Source organism: Zootoca vivipara, chromosome 5, assembly GCF_965207765.1.
Source record: "Zootoca vivipara chromosome 5, rZooViv2.hap1.1, whole genome shotgun sequence".
NCBI lineage: Eukaryota > Metazoa > Chordata > Lepidosauria > Squamata > Lacertidae > Zootoca > Zootoca vivipara.
In genome coordinates, this window is record NC_142588.1 from 19,591,352 (window position 1) to 19,611,463 (window position 20,112).

Below are 20,112 nucleotides of genomic sequence, written 5' to 3' on the forward strand. Positions count from 1 at the left end.
TCCATCCCTCTCCCTCTCCCTTTTAATTGGAATCCCTGAGCGGATTGTTTTCAGCTTTTGATTTGACATTCACACACCACCTGGTGACCGAGTCAAGGACTGCATTCTTTAAACAAAACTGGAGACATGCAGGTCAACAAGACAATTTCCCTGTGTCTCAAAACCTTTTTCTTCTTCTTCTTCTTCTTCTTCTTCTTCTTCTTCTTCTTCTTCTTCTTCTTCTTCTTCTTCTTCTTCTTCTTCTTCCAACATAAAGCCATGGTCCAACCAGAGTTAAACCCATTTAAGTCTCATTGATTACTGTGGGAGAGTTAATTATGCAGTTAAATCTCCCGCAGAAACCTGTGGGACTTAAAACTGCTTACTATGGCCTGGATTGTGTCCCTAATTGTTGTCAGTACACAAACAATTAAATTTAGTACACAGCAGCCAAATATAATGGCCAAAAAGGGGGTCATAATTGGCTGTGTCAGCATTACGTGCAGCCTGAACAGAGAAGGGGGAGGTCTGAGTATCCACACTTTAGTGAACCAGGACTCCTGGTTCACACCTGCATGGGCATAGGAATGGGGGGCATATTGTTTGCTCTGCATTTTGACACAAGCTCAGCTGACTTACCTTACCTGGACCTATGCACAGATTAGAACATAGACAAGGTTGCAGATTCAATTGTTGTATAGGACAGCTGCATATTCCTGCATTGCAGGGGGTTGGACTAGATGACCCTCAAGGTCCCATCCAAGTCTAGAATTCTATGATTCTACATTTCTGAGCTTGCCTGGTCAGAAGTTGTGGAGGCTTTCCCTGCAATAATCACAAGAAAAATAAGAGATCCTGTAAGTATCCCTTTGCATTTAAGAATGTCTGAAATCAGAGTCAGTGATACATTAAAAAATACATTGTAGCAATCAAAACAATCTACAAAAGTTCCATTGACTTCTTTTGCATTACTCTGGAGTAACTGATTTGCAGCATGCAGCCTGTGATTAAAGGAATTGTGAATCAGGTCGTATACGATTATGCTAAGCATGCTTCACTTAATTTTATCAAGTACAAAATTGCACCGGGTTGAAAATACTAAATCAGAGCCCTTGATTGCCTTTGACCATTATATTTACGTTGAAGATTACATCTATTATAACTTTTGCATTGTAAGTGGGATGTGGGGATTCAGAGGGATATGAAAACTCTAAACTACAATGATTTGCTCAGCTTATATATCAATCAATCTTCTCATCCCTTGACCACCCTTTTTGAAACTACCAAACTACGCATGAATAGTGAGAGTTAAGCTACAGCAAGACAAATAGCTGTAGGCTATTGAACAATGCAGAGAATGGTATATGAAGAATGTGTGCTTTTCATACATTATTTATTTGGCATCATTGCTTTATTACAAGGATTCCTATTTTGATAGTTTGAACAATGCACAGTGCAAGCAAAACAGCTCTTGGAGTTGCTTTTGAAAACCTGCTTGGGGAAACACCACCACAGTGGTCCAACTATTAGTGAGGGTAAGTTAGTTCTTAAAAAGCTAAGAAGAGCCTGCTGGATCAGGCCAGTGGCCCATCTAGTCCAGCCTCTTGAAAACCAGCAAGCGGGACCTGGGCACAAGAGCACTCTCCCCTCAGTGGCTTCCAGCAACTGGCATTTAGAAGCATTAATGTTTCTGAAAATAAGAGCATAGCTGTGATGGCTAGTAGCTCTCAATAGCATTAGCCTCCATGAGTTTCTCCAGTCCAAGTTGGTAGCCGTCACTGCCTCTTGTGGGGGTGAGTTCCATAGTTTAACTGTGTGCTTTGTGAAGAAGTGTTGTGTTTTATTTATTTTTTATGTCCTGAATCTCGCAACAAGATTCAGGCGACAGATCTTGAGGCAATGCTAGGGGTGAATAAAGGTCAGTTATTCACTTTGTTAGTTCTATCATCAGGAGGAGGGTGCCGTTTTAGGTGTGAAACAATGGAATATCTCAGATTCAAGGGCCAAATGCTACTCCTCAGGGCTCTTGGAACATGCCTCCTCCCCAGCCATGCCCACCACTAGCCATGAACTGGACTCTCCTGGAAGGTGTTTGCCTGGCTAGGTTGTGCACTCGAACTCTACTTTGTGCTTACCTTGGTGGAGAAGAGTATGTATAGAAACTACCCTACTGTATGAAGGTGATATTTATTACTTATCTCATTTTTACCTCTGGCCTTACCCACCACTGACTGGCATGTGACTCACAAATGGATTGCAACCCACAGGCTGAAAAGGTTCCCCACCCTGGTCTTCGGCCATTTCTCAAGCATCTAATGTACCTCAGAGACTTGACTGCGGCCCATGCAGAAGTGTGTCATGTGATCTGACTTGTGTTGCACCTATAGACTTATGGCACCTATAAGCTGCAACAGTTTGCAGAAGTCAGGGGTCGCCACTGAAGGGTGTCCTTTTAATCACAATGGTATTGGTTACAGGCTGTTGTTTTTCAGATTTCTGTTTCCTGTGCCATGCTATCAATTACTAGACATTCAAGTAACATAGGGAAGAATTTAATGTAGCGCTATGGCAGTCGTTCTATTAGCTTAAGCATTTCAGCTTGCCAGACAGAAAGATCCCCTCTCCTCCCCCTATATGCTGTTCTGGGGTTTCTCCTGGCCCCCCTAGAGCTAATATTGAGGAGGAGATGTGCAGAGGCAAGAAATGGGGCTAAGGCACATGGCACTAGCAGAAGTCCTTGCATGGGCTTCCTCTAATGGGACTCATAGTTGAATTTGGACAATAGCCATTCTTGGGTTATTAAGTATCCTTGAAGTGACTGAGATTTATGCACTAAGAGAGACAATGAATACAATTGGGTTGCTGATGTTGCTGCCTCATGATGTCATGCCTGAGACAAAGAAAATCATGTGACCACTAGCTTGTCTCTAGGATGGCGAGTTCCATGCAAGGCAGTAATGAAGAGTCAACACACAAGCCTTTGGGGTTATGAGAACCGGAAGTCGGGGTATCAATACTTAAGATGCTGTAGTGAACGTGGTTGGCCTCGCCTCGCCCTCTGCCTTGGCTCAGAGCCCAAGAGTACACTACCCACTCATTGATCACCAGAGCCTTGCCTTCTAACGTGCCAACAGAGGCCTGGCTGCATCACACACCGGTAGGCCCTCAAGGATCCCTGCTTCCTTTGAGCCTAATGGCTTTGAGAATCTGGGAAACCCCCCTTTTGCCCTTTATGTCAGGGGTGGGGAACCTGCAGCCCTGCAGATATTGCTGGACTCCGACTTCCACCTGATCCAGCCAGCATGGGCAGTGGTCAGAGATGATGGGGGTTGTAGTTTAAACAGCTTCTGTTTCCCAACATCCTCCTTTGTTCTGAGTTCAGCCACATTAGTTCCAGACTTGGGCATGCAAAGTATGCAGGAAGGCACATTTGTAGCCCTGTGTAAAACAACATACAACCCACCGGTGCTTTTGGAATAGAAAGGTATTGTAATGTAGCAGCAGACCAATTGTTTTGTGTGCAAATTCAATCTTGGCATCTCCAGCTTAAAAGATCGGGTGGTGGGAGATAGGAAAGACCTCTGCCTGACATCTTGGAGGCCAGAACAGTCAGAACTGGGGAGTCAGATTAATAGCCTGACCTGGTATAAGGAAGCTCCCTTTCCAAAAAGCTGATCAACATATTTGCATCTTATTTCACAGAGCTATGCACCTGCTGTCCCAGCTGCTGAGCTGGCAGATTGCATGCAGCATGCATTGACATCAGTATACGACCACGTAGCTGCATTGTCATGAATGTGTACAGGTCATCTGAGAACTCTTAATGCTGAGTCTGGCTGGATGAATGACCACACTTTAATTTTTATTTATTTATTGTTTTCCAGAATAAAGAAAGAAAATAATCATAAATAAAACAATTCATCTGTTACATTTCAATTACTATTTAATACAACTATTATTATACTAATCCTAGCCTCCAAAACAACCTAATGTTCTGCCGAACACGACTTCCTTCCTTCTCCATTTTTGGTTTTCAGATCTTTTCAAATATGTTATACGCTTTCTCCCCCTTTGTCTCTGTCATTCTCCTAAATAGGTCTATCTCGTTTATAGACAGAAACATCTATTGCAGGTTTTATGTTAATCCTGTCAGTGTCTTCACATTTTTACAGCACTCCTTTAAATAGTCCACAAATTTACTCCAATCTTTTTGGAACTTCTGGTCTTCTGACCATACTTTAAGGCTGCATGTCTAGAAATGCAGGTCAAAGGTGAATGACTACGAGTTTAAAATGCAGGATTGGCCCATTCTTGTCCAAGCTGAAGATTCCCCTCCCTGCAATCATTTACACAAGTAATTGATCCTAAGGTTGAATGTTTGCAGAATTAAAAGGGGCATCAGCCTGGTGAAAGTTAATTCATTTCTTGTTTCAGTCAAATATTTGGCAATCATTTTCTGTATTCACTCGGCCCTGGATTTATACAGCTTGTGTTGATTAAAGCGGCCTTAATATGCATGGAGTTTTGAAAGACTGCAGATTTAAAGTAGTGGTTGCCAAACTTTTCAACACTTGTTCCCGTCTATCAATAAGATCCTGTCGTCTTCTTTCTGGCTCTGTACCCTAATCTTGTATACACACGCACAACATGTAGCACAACGTAATTGTTTATTTCCTATACAGAATCGGTACGCAAACTAACCATGAAATGGTTAAATATGTACAGAAAAGTATGAATATACTTACCTTGCACATCTAGTCCCTTGAACCACCACTCACACAACATTTATTGATGGCAACCTGGCAGTCCCAGTCAGCATGGCCAATGGCCAGAGATTATGGAACCTGTAGTCCAAAAACATCTAGAGGGCTACAGATCCTCACCATTCCTGCCTTAGATGAACCAGAGGTTTTCTATGACCTTTGTGTTTTGACTGCTGGGCTTCAGACAAGGTCTCTGCATCTCTGCTGCTGGGCTGTGTCCTCACCTTCCAGGAAGTCAGTCCTTTACCTGCCAGGATCCATTCTTTTCTCCATCTGGGCCCACTCAGGTTCCTGAATTTTGTCTTTCAAGAATGAACAACTCTCTGATGAGCTATAGGACCTTTTAAATCATGATGATTGTTACGATTTTCAGGTCCCTGGGTTCAGTAGGAACCCCAAACTACTAATTACAATGCATGCATTATTGCATCCTTATACAGTGGTACCTTGGGTTACGAACACGATCCGTTCTGGGACGCAGTTCATAACCCAAAATGGTCATAACCCGAAGCGCCATTTTGTGCATGTGCAAAGCGCGATTTCCATGATTTTTGCACTTTGCGCGTGCGCAGAACGAAAATACTTCCGGGTTTGCAGAGTTCGTGACCTGCCTGAGGTGTTCGTAACCCGAGGTACGACTGTAATGGCTGGACATCAGATATTTTTTTGCCTGACATTCTCTCTTGTCCATGGAAAACAACCTCTAACGTAATGTGTTTGACAGATAACCATGATACCACTGTAAGGGATTCCGACTAGTTTGTTTTTGTTAACTTCAGCTTTCCTTTTAAGCCTGTTGTTTTTACAAGGTGGTACTGTAAATGACATTTTAAAAGTGGATTTAATTTTTTAAAAATGCAATATAGCTATATAATTCCCCCCAACCCTCGCTCCCACAAAAAAAAAATTATCCACTTGGGTGCAGTCTGTATTAGCTTTTTTTAGTGTTAGCTTTTAAATATTTCTGATACATAAAACCACTGATAGTACAGATAATAGAATGAAATAGCAACCCCCCCCAAAGCCTCTGTTAAAATTAAATTTATATGCCTGAGCTTTAGTCACAGCTCAAAAACTCATTATCAGCCAATAAAGTTCAAATATTATATCAGTAGCTCGTAATTTAAAGTCAGTGGTTGATGTGCATGATAGTTGTGGTCAGTATAATATTGAAGTGCCTAAACCATTTTTATTTATTTTTTGTAATATATTTTATTCGTTTCCAAGGAGAATATCGCCCACTATCTTTGCAGCATGCATGACGGGCCACAAGTAGCAGCCAATTATTGCTGAAACGCTGAGGGGTGCACATTCTCCTGTTGACCCATTTCAGCCCAGAGAATATGCACCCCAAAGCAGATGTCTGCAAACATACTCCATTCTCTAGCCAGATGTGGAGAAATGCACACAAGATTCCCATGCACACAGCTGGAACTGTACAGCTGTAGCCTTCTTTTAAAACACAGAATCCCACTGCTCAGCTTTTCTGGAGTTGGGGGCCTGGCTTCAGTCCTCCCTGTTCTCCATTTGTTCCCGGACATCTGAGCACTTTTTCAAAGGGTCCATGAACATGTAGACCCATGTGCTATTTTGCATTAGCCCCATATGTAAAGCCTCTGACCATTATCCTTTCTCTTCCCATTGCGGAGCTAACTGAGTCACTTATCCTGTCCTATGAGGACATCATGGGAGATCAGGGAGCCCTGTTTGCATTTGTTTAGGTGCTCTTTTAATCATTTCCAAAACCAGCAGAGGCTGGTCTGAGATGGAGCTAGCTGCTCCGGCACCCAGAGTGGCGCACATGCAAGTGTTCCAGGGGGCAAGACACCGGGGGGGGGGGAGAGGGAGCCGCACAACTTTGCCAGCAGCCTTCCTCCCTTCCCTCTTCCTTTTGTCAGCTTGGGGGAGCCCCCCCCCCCCAGGAAGCAGCCCAGGAGCAGGGCAAAAGTTCATGGTTCAAAGAAATTATATGAATTGGAAGCCTCCCCTGAGCTGTCAAAATGAAGGGGGAAGGGGTGGAGGCAGCCAGCAAGGCGGCGCAGCTCCGCCCCTTCCCCCGACGGCTCGGGGTAGGCTTGGGAGTCGCAGGTGGGTGGCACGCCAAATGTCACCCCCCTCAGTGATGACACCCGGGGCGGACCGTCCCCACTGCACCCCTTCCTCTGCACCTGAGGCTGGCCTGGTAGGGTGAATGGAGCATTGCGCTACCAGCACCAATCCAGACCGCTTCTCCTTGTCTCAGTGGAACTTGTAGAATTCAGCAGGGAGGAAGAGAAGCACAAAAGTAGAATTAGCTTGCTCTGCCTGCCATTGGTTCTGCTTCCACCTAACATTGGTCTCCTGTGTCTGTTCCTCCTATCTGTTCCAATGGTCACCAGCCACTACTGCAAGCTAGCTGGAGATCTGGTTGCCTCAATTAGAATAGTGATTGGTTGATCATCTACTAGTGTCACAATACAGCCAGTGAGAATGTTACCGGTACCTTCCAAGGGGTCTTGAAGTTCTGGTCCCATCCCCTGCATCTGAGGGTCTGGGTGTCTCAGGCAGCTACAGAAAGGGCATGAGCCTGTGCTACTGATCAGTTGACTGACAGCAGGATAAACCAGGGCTGTCACACCCCATGAATTGCAGTTGTATGATTTTGCACCCATGAAGCATTTTGACACGACGGTCTTGTAAAACGTTTTCCACCCTCTTCTGAAATTTTCTTAATATGCCAAGGAATTAATAGATCATACAGTCATGGACAGAAATGTCCTTGTTGTTTTAATTACTGACAAATGGAATTCTGCCTGTCTTAATTAGCTGAGTCATAATACAAAGTGTTTTTTTCTTTTCTTTTTCTGCATTTCTTTTTCAAAGCAGAATTAAAAACAATTCACTTCTATTTTTCCCTTCAAACTGTTCATTATAAAGGGGAGTATTCAGCTGACTCAGAGTAGATGCATGGAAAATAATGGACCTAAATGAATTATGGTCATTAATTTCATTTTTTTTTTTGCATTACATAAACAAATGAATTAAATACATAAACATATAATCCCTTTTGACTCCCCCCATTTTTGATCTTAATGTAATGATTTCCCCCTCTGCTTCTCTTTCATAACTATTTTTATAAATCCTTTGTCAATCCATAGATCAAATTTTTGCTACAAGTTTTCTGTCAATCCTACCAATGTATGTAATTGTTTACAATAGCTTTTCAAATAAATTATAAACTTCCCCCATTCTTTATTAAAGCCCTCCTCTTCCTGATTTCTAATTCTTCCTGTAAGCTTTGCTATCTCGGCATACTTACGACCATTAATTTCTGTGGATCTACTCTGAATAAAAGTTAGTTGAATAGAATCCAAAATCCTTACTTTCGGAACAGATTCCATTTGACTTCCAAGGTATAAGGTCTTCACAAGGAAACGGCATTTTTGCAATCTAATACCAACTATGTCCAAGAATGGTAATCTAAAGCTTGTTAAGAATATTGCCCTCTCCACTTTGCTCATTGCAAACAGCAGAAAGTCTAGATTCAGGTAGGTAGCTGTGCTGGTCTGATGCAGTTGAAATAATAATAATAATAATAATAATAATAATAATAATAATAATAATAATAATTGTCCAGTAGCAACTTATAGGCCAACCACATTTGTTCTGGTATAAGCTTTCTTCAGATACACACCAGCTGGTAAACTTTGATAATAAATCCAATTTGCAATGGGGGGGGAGGGGTTGAGTAATTTTGATTTCAACTGTATGCAGTGAATGGCCTGCCACTTGATGGCACAGGTGAATTTGAGCTGATCAATGCATGTAAACCGTGCCTTATGGCTCTCGAGGGACATGCTGCCAACATCAGATCTTCGTGGGGAGACATATCACATGCTGCTCTCCCTGCACTTCAGAATAAAGTTAAATTCTTTCACGTGAAAAGTGGTACATTAGGGAGAAAGGCACTTGGTGGGCTGTAACTTTGATATCCCATTTTCTGTATGCAGGGAAGGCTGTTGTTTCTCTGTGGGCGAGCGTGTGTGAAAGAGGCTAAGCTCTAGGCTGTAGCACTAGATAACTTGGGTTAGAGAAAAAGGAATGAAACTGTATAGAAAGGGAAATTGTTGTAGGATCCATTAATTAGGGACACTTGAGGAGGAAGGGATCCAGGGTCAACTACAATCCTGTGTTTTATTTGCATTGTGGGGAAAGTAAAATTTGGGCCTATGTGACAAGATAGCATTCCTGAGCAAGGTTTTTCTTGTAGCTGTGGAAGCATCTCTTAAGGAGAAGGTGATTTGTTTTCTTTAATTGTTAATGCCGAATAGTAGAAAATCATGCACCTTGACTTGATAGCTTGCCAAATGCCATGCTATGCATTTATTAGAACCAGCTTAATCATCACAATGAGCAAGGCAGATGTCATGGTGGGTAGGCCCTCTGAATTCCCCCAACCATTTGCCATTGATATTCATTTTATGACAATATGTATCTGTGAAACCGATACAGTCAACCAGTCACTGAATCCATATTCTGCTTAATTAATTGCTCAACTTAAATTGCTTAACCGCTTCCAGAGATAATTAAGTTTGTGTATGTGTGTGTGTGTGTGTTTAAATTATGTGACACAGCATAATTTGCAGTTTGCATGTTCAGTCCCTGCAGAATACTTGCTTGGATTATGCAAAATGTAGCCTTTTCTGCTCATTCCCTGATAAGACTCCGTGCTTGCATCAATTTCTTAAAGTTTGGGTTTGACAGTTTAACTCTTCAATATATAATTCCTAATGACCAGATGCTTTGCCAAAGGTCTCCTAATCACACCTCCGCACTTTTTCATCGTATATTTTTGCTGGATCTCACCTACAGTTAGGTAAGATTTCAAAACATGCTCATTCTCTCGACTGGTTTATTAGATGCAGTTGGTTCATTGGAATGAGGAGGTGTACGGAAAGAAGAGTTTGCTTCTCTGGGTCACTGGCAATTTAAATGATCTATATCAGCAATTGAAGAGATCGGTGAAAGGATTAGGGATCTTTAATGAGGAATTTCCATTCATGTTGGGGGGGGGAGAGGTGAGTGGAAGAAAAGGGAGGTGTCTCGCAAAGGAGGGAAAGAGAACAAAATATATAAGAGAAAAGAAGTATTGATCCTGCTGTGCAAACAGTGCCGCAGTCTTGAGGAAGCCAATTGTACAATAGAAAGATTCATTCTGAGGTGTATAGAAAATCTCTTCTATCCATCTATTTGCACAGAGTAGAACACACACGTACAAGAGGAAAATTAATTGTTGAATGCTCATTTTTGAAAGCTCTGAGGAACATTGAAGACATAGGAATGATAATCAATTCAAAGAAATTGATTCATATTTGTTTACTTATTCTTAATTGCCCCTTTCAGTGGAAAAAAGGCTCCCTGGGCAGCTTAAAAAATCTCCTTCGCGCGCACACACAAAGACAGACCCTGCCTTCAGGCTTACTTTCTAGAAAGACGTGAAAGGAAAATGGATTGGGAGGGAGGGAGAAGGAAACAAATGAACTCTGGTTCATGTTCTTAATCAGAGGATGTTCTGATAACTAGCTGATACGGGAAAGTTCAAGGAGAGGAGGCACTAACCACAAATGTGCCCATCTCTTTCCTCCTCTGTTACAGCCTGATCAGCTTCCGCTTTATTTATTTATATTTTTAAAATAACAATTTTATACCACTTTCTAGCCATCCAGTGTGTAAGAACCAAACCAAACACAGTCAAGTAAAAAACAAAAACCACTGGTTTTTCAAGTTTCAGTGTAGTTTATTAGCATTTTGGAATCTGTACTGCAGAATACCTTGGAATCTGTGCCTAGGGATTTTGTGCAGATAGGGAGACATCTTCAAGCAGTTGGTTCAGTTGTTCTAGTGCTGGAGAAGAGCAGGGAAGGTGGAAAGACCTGGTGATGAAGCAGGTGCTAAGTGAAGAGGAGGAAAGGGCACAAAAAGAGGGGAAGCAGAGGGTTCTGAAAGGATGGGAAGGGGAGAAATCCACCATCCTTGACTATAAGAGGCAGTTGAAAGCTAGACTGAGGACTCAGCTACACTAGTAAAGAAACGGCAGTTTGAATGTTCTATAAACATACAACAGCAGATGGCAGCAGAGAGCAGGATAATTCAAAACGTCATTTTCCATAGAGATTTATTTCTTTTGTTATCTAATTTCTGACTTATTTATAGCATCATTGTTGTTTTTCCTGTGTCTAGATCCACCCTGGGCTAAGGACATGGGAGGGATTCAATTTAATACCCTCCAACTTCCTGGTGGTGAAAACCGGGATGTGCCTTCATTGGCCCTGCACTCTCACGCGAGCCCAACCTTCCCCTCTCCATCAAATTTTCCCCTTGAGGGGGCAGAGTTGTGTGTCCCCCCAACACATGCCCTACCTGATCTGGACCACCAGCCCATTTTCTCTCTTCCCCTCCACACCCACCTTTGCTGGCACCACCTTTCTGCTTGCTTCCTCCCCTTTCCCAGCTGCTAAGGACACTACTTGGCTCCAGTATGTCTACCTCCTGAATTCCTCCACTCCTTGCCTCCCAGACACCCCTCTCTAGTGAATGCTCACGGTCACCCACCCCCATTCCTCCCATACCAAGCTCCCAATCCCCCACTTGAACACTGCCTTCTAGCTGCCCTTACCCCTGGAAGAAGTTAGCCCTTCCCATGTCCCTCCCTCCACATTTTAGCTGCAGCCCCGATGTGGTTGAGGGTGAGTGACCCAACCACATGGTCATGGGAGATTGCACAAGCCTTTCCCATACAATTAGTATCCTAATCCTTTCCACCATGTGGTTGCATCATTTACCTACAGCTAAGCAGACCCCACATGCATTTTTTCCTTTTTTTAAAAAGCTTTTGCTTATTTTGCAGTTGCTATCTGGGAAAATACAGCGAGAGGGGGAGAATAAGTAACTACTGTTGATCTCAGTGGGTGATTCTAGTATGCTCTGGATATATACTACAATTATTGATTGTGGTTCTGAACCTGAGTGGGTGAAAAATAAATATCCACCGCAGTTTTTTGAAACATGCTCTCTTCTGTGTTCAGATTTATTTTGCAACTTCGTTGGTGGTGACACTTTGACACTTTAAAAGAATTAAATCTTTTTGAAGTATATAATTCAGTTGAAAAAAATATTGTACACTATTCACTCAAAGCAAAACAATTCTAATGGCACACATTGTGCACCTAAAAATGTAATGTGTGAATGAGACAACCATGTGTACACCTCCAAACAGCAAGGGTTGTCTGCAGCTCCCTGCCCAGTGTACACTCAGTTGCAAATCCGATTTGTATGCAGATCGCCTTGCAATTTATGAAATGGTTTTCGGTCCTATGGATTTCAATGGGAGACTTAAATGCATGCATAAATCCTTCCTTTTGAAAAAGAATGGGTTTATGTTTTTTTTTTTTAATCAACACAAATTGTTGTAAGGGAGAGGATGGTTTTCAATCTGTTGCTAAAACAACAAAAAGAATTACTCTGGTGCAGCACTGATTCTTGGGCGTGAGAGTCTGAGTTGACCTGCTGGTCCTCATTGTCACCTAAAGATTCCCCATTCATTTCAATGAGAGCATCTGATCCAGTGGTCATTTTGTCTTTCTTTCTTCATTCAGTTCTGCTCCCTCATTTGGAATGAATGGGGCCACAGTCAGATGCATGCCTGGATTTCTTGACCAGAGCAAGGTGTTCCTCCCCCACCCCAATATTTGCCCGTAACATCCACCCATAGTTTTGAATCTATACATTTTCCCTTCAAGCCTTATATTTAATTCCTGTCGTATGTTAACAGGTAGCAATATAATCCAGCCAATTTGATACTCAGTTGGCATATTAAGAAAGCCTTTTGAAATAAAAATAAATCACTTAAAGAATTATTGATTCATTTTCACATACGGTGTTCCAGCTGCCTATTAATTGTCGACTGCTTGTCCTCACATGAGACAGAATGTTTTCTCACATTCTTGATTTCCATTTCATCCCTCTCTTCAAGTTAATTATGCAACAGTGATGTTTACCAAGGCTATTGCTTCCTCTCCTTGTCTGCCACCTCCCCCCCCCATAAAAAAATAAACCACACAATTCCCATGAAAGTAATATCCTGTGCAGTGGAGCACATCAGAAACTATGGAAAGCCTTTGGCTTTCATCCAACTCTATCAAACTGCAGGGGTTTCTTTTTGGTTTGGCTTTGTTCCTTTCTTTTCAGCGCTGTAAATCTTTCAGTGTTTTATGTTGTTTGTACACTTGGAATCTGGGGGAACAACGTGGAGGCTTAGGCAGGAGTGCTATATAGTCCAAAGCAAAAAAAAAAAAAAAACAAACCAAAAACCACCCTGTACATTTTTAAAGGAATGGGGATGTGGTCATGAAACGAGTGAATCCCAATGAGCCTTGTAAGTGATGAACATGACTGAGTATTAAAAATAGAGTCCTGCTTCCAACCTTTCACCCACCACCTCCCCCCTGCCCTGTGGATGCTATTAATATAGCTTTCTGAATAACTGGATAATGATCACACCAGCTAAATGCCCTTGGTTTTCATAGTCGTTTTTTTCAAGGTCCACAGTCAGCAGTCACCTGAAGGGAACCTCATGAAAAGTTGGCTCCTTTTCTAGAAAGTCCAAAGTCTTATATAAGGAACTAACAGCACAGTCCCATGCATGTCCCTTAAGTCCCTTAGGCCTTAGCAAGTGGGGGTATAGGATAACATCCCAAGAATGGGACGATGTGTCACTTGAGATACAGGACTGCCACATCAAACCATGTCGCCATGTCAAGACTACCCTTTTCCCCTGCAATGTGTAGTATCACTTCCTATCTGATGAGCCATATAACCAGATCGTACAATTCCCTGTACATAAATGCAAAATGCAATGGCACCACTTCATGCCACAATCCTGATTACATGTTTATAGGGTCTCCTTGAGGGGAGAATTCTGTTTGGGCTAGTGCAGCAGACCCACGTCTCTCATAACAGCATGCAGGTGGGGATCCTAAGTCGGGGATGGTTTCTCCAAGCCAAAATCTGCACACTTCCTTTTCTCCGTTTGAAGAACGTATCATGCTGATTCACACACCCTTAAAATAATAATAATAAGTTCCCCTATTTCTAGATGTTGCTGTTTAATGTTGCCATAATTTTCAATTTTGCTGTCCACAGAGAGCGAAGAGGTTTACCAGCGGCAAGTGCTGTCTATTTCCTGTATCGTCTTTGGCATAGTCATAGTGGGCATGATCTGTGCAGCGTTCTACTTCAAAACAAAGTAAGAGCCTTTGTCTAGCCTCTGTCCTGTCGTCCTTATGCCTTTTCAGTTCTTCCGTGTTTTTCCTCCATGGCATTATTTCTGAAGAGAGTAAAATACCAGAGACCCGATATACATTATTTCCTTGTGAGTCAACATGCTCCTCCTCCCCCCCCCACAAAAACCCTGCATGTAAAAATACCCCCCCCCATCTCCATGACTGACACTCATAATGTCATTGATCAGAGTTTGCATACAGGAACACAGATGAATGGTAAGGGTTTGAAGAGGTTAATCTTCTTTGATCTTCTGGAAAGGCATGAAAAGGCATCATTTTCCTACCAGCTTTTCATATATCACAAAAACTGGCTTTGGGTGAAACAATACTGAACATCCTGGCGACAATTTTGTGATCCATAAAATAAATAAATTCATAGTATGCTAATGTCTGCATCTGGCTCGAGAGTATCTATTTTGATTCATGACAGATTTATCGGTTATATATCGGAATATGCAGAGGGCCTGGTAGTTTATATGGCTCAAACTGCTCAATGGCTCACAAGATTGGGCTGCTGGCAGTTAATAATGAATGTCCAAGCTTGCTTAGAAAGAAAGGAAGAGAGAATGGCCCTATCTGCACCATGCTATACCTCTAAAGCAGTAATATACTGCTTCAAACATTCATGGTGTCGCTCAGAGAATCCTGGGAACTAGGGTTTGTTATTCCCCTCACAACAGCTTCTTACATAGCATGAGGGTTTGCCATTAGAAGAGGAAAAGTCAAAAATTTCATTGAGCATGCTCAAGCCCACGCTAAAATTACATTTGGAGCCAAACTAGAAGTGATGTTCATTGCAGTAATGCATTTAATTTGCAGATTTTTTGAATGTAAAGAGGAGCCTCAGGACTGCAGGTTTGGGGAAGCCATAGTTTGACTCTTACTTCCTTTCCCCATTACAGTTCTGACGAAAATGAACTCTTCACGTTGGCTATTTGCATTTCAAGAGACACCTCCATAGGCTTCCTCCAAAGGCAAATAGCCACTACAGAGAAGCAGTTTGTGCCAGGTACTTAGCAAGGACAGGAAGAGTTATACTTCTCCTGCCCCCCCCCCCAATGCTTCAGGCTTCCTAACGGCAGTAATTTACCTAACAAATAATATGCATGTTAAGTGCATTCATGCAATTGATGTCACTTCTACTTCAGTCAAGTCTATAACCTACTGAAATTTTTTATTAGTAGCCACCAAAACCCGTTTTTGCCTTTGAGAAACATCACTTTTAGGCTCCTGTCGTGGAAACTGGGTCCAGAAAATGGAGGAGGCGATTCGAAAAGTGATTTGAATGTCTCTTGGGCCGAGTGCCTTTTGTGTTATAAATGGTAGGCCCTTTGAAAAAGGACAGGTCCTTCTTCCCTCATGTCACCTCCTGTTCTTGTCCTGTTTCTGTGAACAGAGAGGAACATGTATGCCACTCAAATGCTCTCTGGGGAACCATACCGCATCAAAAGTAAATGATGGACAATGGTTGGGGACAGTTTAGCAGTCAGAGAATGATGCAGCCCAGGTTAAGTTCCATTAATTTCAATGGGAGAAATTTCAGGACATGATTTTATTCCCTCATTGAAATAAGTAGAATTTAAGTGCACTTGACTTTGGCAGTTTAAGCCCACCCAAAAAAAAGGTAGAAACGTATAATATATGTCCCTATTAGACCTACCGGTATGTCCATTGCAATAAAATGCTGTCTAGACAAGGCATTGATTACTTTTCTGTTATTTTATGATTAGCCATTATGTTTTCATTTTATGTTCTGTGTTTTAGATAATTATTCTGAAGGAGGAAATTTGTGTTCTCGGATGTCACGCTTACACATTGTACAACCTGAGTGTTGGCATCCTTGGAATACTCAAATCCACAAATGCATTATTTAATTTCTTAATTTTTATTGAGTAGAACAGTCCCCCCCACCATTGAACTGACTTCACTGACCAAATAAAATCAAAGCTTTCTCTGTAGCTCTCATTGTCCTTGCTATGGCACACAGTTCATCAGCCGCAAATTATGCAAGCAACAGTTTCATGGTTCTTAAAGCAGGAAACCAGGAGCCAGTGTGCCTATATCAACAGGTAGCAAAATGTATATTAATTAAGTCACAACAATATAGGGCCTTGCCCTATCAGAATCTACCAAAGCTCCCTATGTGTATCTAGACTGTGAAGTGACCGAGTCATGAGTCTAAAACGTGAAAATTTCAGAAGCTTTTGAAATTTAGTATTGCTGAATTTTGCAGTTCTTGGGTGATGGGTGGCTCTTAAGACACAGGAGGAGCTATGCTGGATCAGACCCAAGGCCCATCTGATCCCGTATCCTGCTCTCACAGTAGCTATCCAGAGACACATGGGGAGTTCACTAGTTGGGCACGAGCAAAACAGCACTCTCTCCCTAGCTCCCGGTGGAGTACAGGGTCAGGTTTAAGGTGCTGGCTTTGACCTTTAAAGCCTTCAGCGGCTTAGGACCCTCGTACTGCACCTGCGGGACCGCCTCTCCCGGTATGCCCCGCAGAAGACATTCAGGTCCACAAATAATAACATACTGGAGATCCCGAGTCACAAGGTGGTTAGACTGGCCTCGACCAGGACCAGGGCCTTCTCAGTACTAGCCCCGACCTGGTGGAACGCTCTCTCTCAGGAGACTGGGGCCCAGAGGGAGTTGTCATCTTTTCGTAGGGCCTGCAAGACAGAGCTGTTCCGCTTGGCCTTTGGACTGACTCAGTCTGACCCCGCAGTGTTACCCTCCCCTAAGGTTTTATCCTACAGATATTTAAATGAGGTTTCACCTGTAGATTCCCATTTTAAAATTGAATTTTAACATTGTATTTAATCTGTATTTTAACTGAATTGTTTCTTTTATGCTTGTTTTGATATTCTTGTTGTTAGCCGTCCTGAGCCCGGTCTTGACTGGGAAGGACGGGATATAAATATTATTATTATTATTATTATTATTATTATTATTATTAGTGATTCCCAACAACTGACATTTAGAGGCTTTCTGCCTCCCAACAGTGGAGGTAATGCACAGCCATTGTGGGTAGTAGCCATTGATAGCCTTGCCATCTCTGAATTTGTCTGAATTTTAAAGCCATCCAAGTCGATGGGCATCACCACAGCTTGTGGGAGCAAATTCCATCCTTTAACTATATGAGCTGCAAAGAAGTACCTTCTGTTGCCCATCCCGAATCTTCCAACATTCAGCTTTGTTAGAGAGTTCTAGTATTATAAGACATGAAGGCGAACTATCAGAGTATATATGGGCATATTATTGGTATAGGGAATGCCCATAACTTAGTGAACACTGACATTACAGTATTGCAGACCCGATCCGTTCCGGGGTGCCGTTTGCACCCCAAAAAGTCTGCAACCCGAGCGGCACTTTTGTGCATGCGTGAAGTGCGCAGAATGCTTCTGTGCATGTGCGCACAGCAGAACCCAGAAGTAAACACTTCCGGGCCCACCGCGTTCATAACCTGGAAAAATGCAACCTGCAGCAGACATAACATGAGATATGACTGTAATGTGTGAATGCTGACAACCCCTAATGAGTATAATGAACATTTTGAAATAATAAGAAGGGACAAGAGCTCAGTGGTAGACCTTTGTAGGAATACTCAATCAAATTAAAAAGATCTGCAATGGCAGATACATGTTGCAATGGCTATATGATAAAAGTTGGGTTTTTGTAACTATTATAAGCTGGAGAAAGGGATTTCTATTTACAGACAGGAATGCAGATGTATATGTATAATAATGGATGCTGAAGGAGGAACATGTGTGGGTCCTCAGTGGCACATACATTGCATGTAGAAGGGGCGATCCTCAGCATAGTTGCAAAACTCAGGTACTAGGTGATGAGAAAGACCTCTGTCTGAGACCTTGGAGAGCAGCAAACTAAGCACAGGCAAAACTAAGCTGCATGGACAAACAGACCCAGCAGTTCCCTGCACTTGTGAATACATTTCCCCACATTTTGGACAAGCATCCCTCCATGTTGACAATAGCATTTTGCCAGATGTCATTGTTTGCTGGTTGTTGTTGTTGTCTTCCCAAACATTAACAACATTGGCCTGGACTGCCCATTTTCACCTTTGAATGTTGGTATGAGCCACATTTCAAGCAGTCAGTGTAACAATAAAGAAATGGTTGGGATCAATAATAATAATAATAATAATAATAATAATAATAATAATAATTATTATTTATACCCCGCCCATCTGGCTGGGTTTCCCCAGCCACTCTGGGCAGCTTCCAACCAAATATTAAAAACAGTACAGCCTCAAACATTAAAAACTTCCCTTCAGTTGTCTTCTAAACATTAAACATTGAAAACAGGGCCGCCTTCAGTTGTCTTCTAAAAGTAAAATAGTTACTTATTGCCTTGACATCTGCTGGGAGGGCGTTCCACAGGGCGGGTGCCACTACCGAGAAGGCCCTCTGGCTCACTTTGGCTCAAGTTGTACATTGCAGCAGGCTCTGGTGGATTTTTATGGCAAAAATCGGCCTGTGCAAGCTGCAAGCTGTATAAAAGCAACTTAACCCCTTTCCCTTCGGTTATTTTTCAGTTCGAAAAACACTTCCCCCAAGCTAAGTTTTTATTCACAGATAGGGCATCCTCTGAGGAAAAAGAAAGCAGGTGAAGCTGTTTTGGGGTGAGAAATACCTGAAGGTGAACTCCATCTACCTACTGTGGTGGTCGGGGAACAAAATACTTTTATATAAGACTTGTCCGCAGCAGTCTCGAAATTGCTATGGTACTCTCTCACCAGCTAAGCACCTGAAACTAGCTCACATCATCCAAAAAGGGCTACTGCTCAGTAGCATGTGCTCTGGACGCAGAAGGCTCCCAAGTTCAATCTGGCATCTCTAGGCAGGGGTGAGAATGTGACATGTCTGAAAGCTTGGGGAACTGTGGGCAGTCATTGTAGACAATGCTGACCTGGCTCAATATATGGCAGATTCCTATGTTCCTCAGATATTCTGATTACTAGAATGGTCCAAAAATGGGCGGGGGCATGAAATGTATGTCCAAATTAGCTCAAGTGTTTTCAAATTGAATAGACAGTTCCCAACCAGAACATCAGAACAGTTTGGTCTCACAATGATCACCTGACATCATAATAGAAGTCAAGCCGTTCTGCCAGTTCACACCCTTGAATCGGCCACAGATGTGGCGGGTTTGAGTTTGTGTGTGTAGATAGATATACAGTGACAGCCAACAATGTACTGATGCTTGCAGAAGTGAGAGATGTAATAAAAAGCACACAAAAGAACGAAAAATCACTTCTTTTTCTCTCTTTCACACCCACCCCGCACCAACCTCACAGGGTCTATGACAGTTAGTGTCTCACATCAGATGTAACTGATCTGTAGGAAGGACTATGTGAATGGAAAACAGGGACGTTGTATGTACGCTTGTTAACTATGAAAATCCTTTAATAAAAACAACCATTTTTAAAAAGTGCATAAAACATGCAATTCATATAATTCCCATGAACCATGAACTTTTGTTCCCCAATTCTTTTAAAATGGATGTCTGTAATAAAACTCCAAATAAGCATATTCTGCAGTGGAATTTCACTTGCAGTGAAATTGTGGTAATTCAGTAACAAAGTATAGATCAAGCTTCAGGCATGCTTGCGGATAGAGCCACACTTCTAGTGTGAATTGCAAAAAGGAAAGTTTATTTATTGCTAAGATGAGACGTATTCTTCTGAGAACATGTCCTGCATCCCCACACACCAAAAAAGTGCACTTTGCACAGTTTTCTCTGATTTTTCTCCATTTCCACACACAATGCTCCAGAACAACCCTGGCTCCAGAGCACTGTGAAGGATGCAGAATGGTGACCAGGCTGCCAATATGCTTATTGCTGCTGTAACCACTTGGCGGCAGCAATGAAAAAGAATCAATCAAACAAAAAGATTCCCCACCCCTGAGAAACTGTTGGAGAATTTCTCCCTTGCTGCTCTAGCATTTTTTGAAGTCCTTTCCCCAATTTCTCTGTCCACAAATGCATACAGCTCTACTGTTGGTAATATAGATGTTGTTGAGATG

General features: G+C 42.3%; 1 protein-coding gene across 2 annotated transcripts in view; it reads left to right on the forward strand.

Annotated features, from left to right (window-relative positions):
* Positions 1-20,112, forward strand: part of LOC118096556 (pro-neuregulin-3, membrane-bound isoform) — a 327,593-nt gene that overhangs the window by 279,929 nt on the left and 27,552 nt on the right. For both annotated transcript variants that reach the window (XM_035138508.3, XM_088670153.1), the window contains exon 4: positions 13,923-14,025. In XM_035138508.3, the coding sequence (XP_034994399.3) occupies positions 13,923-14,025 (103 nt within the window). The remainder of the gene's footprint in view (positions 1-13,922; positions 14,026-20,112) is intronic.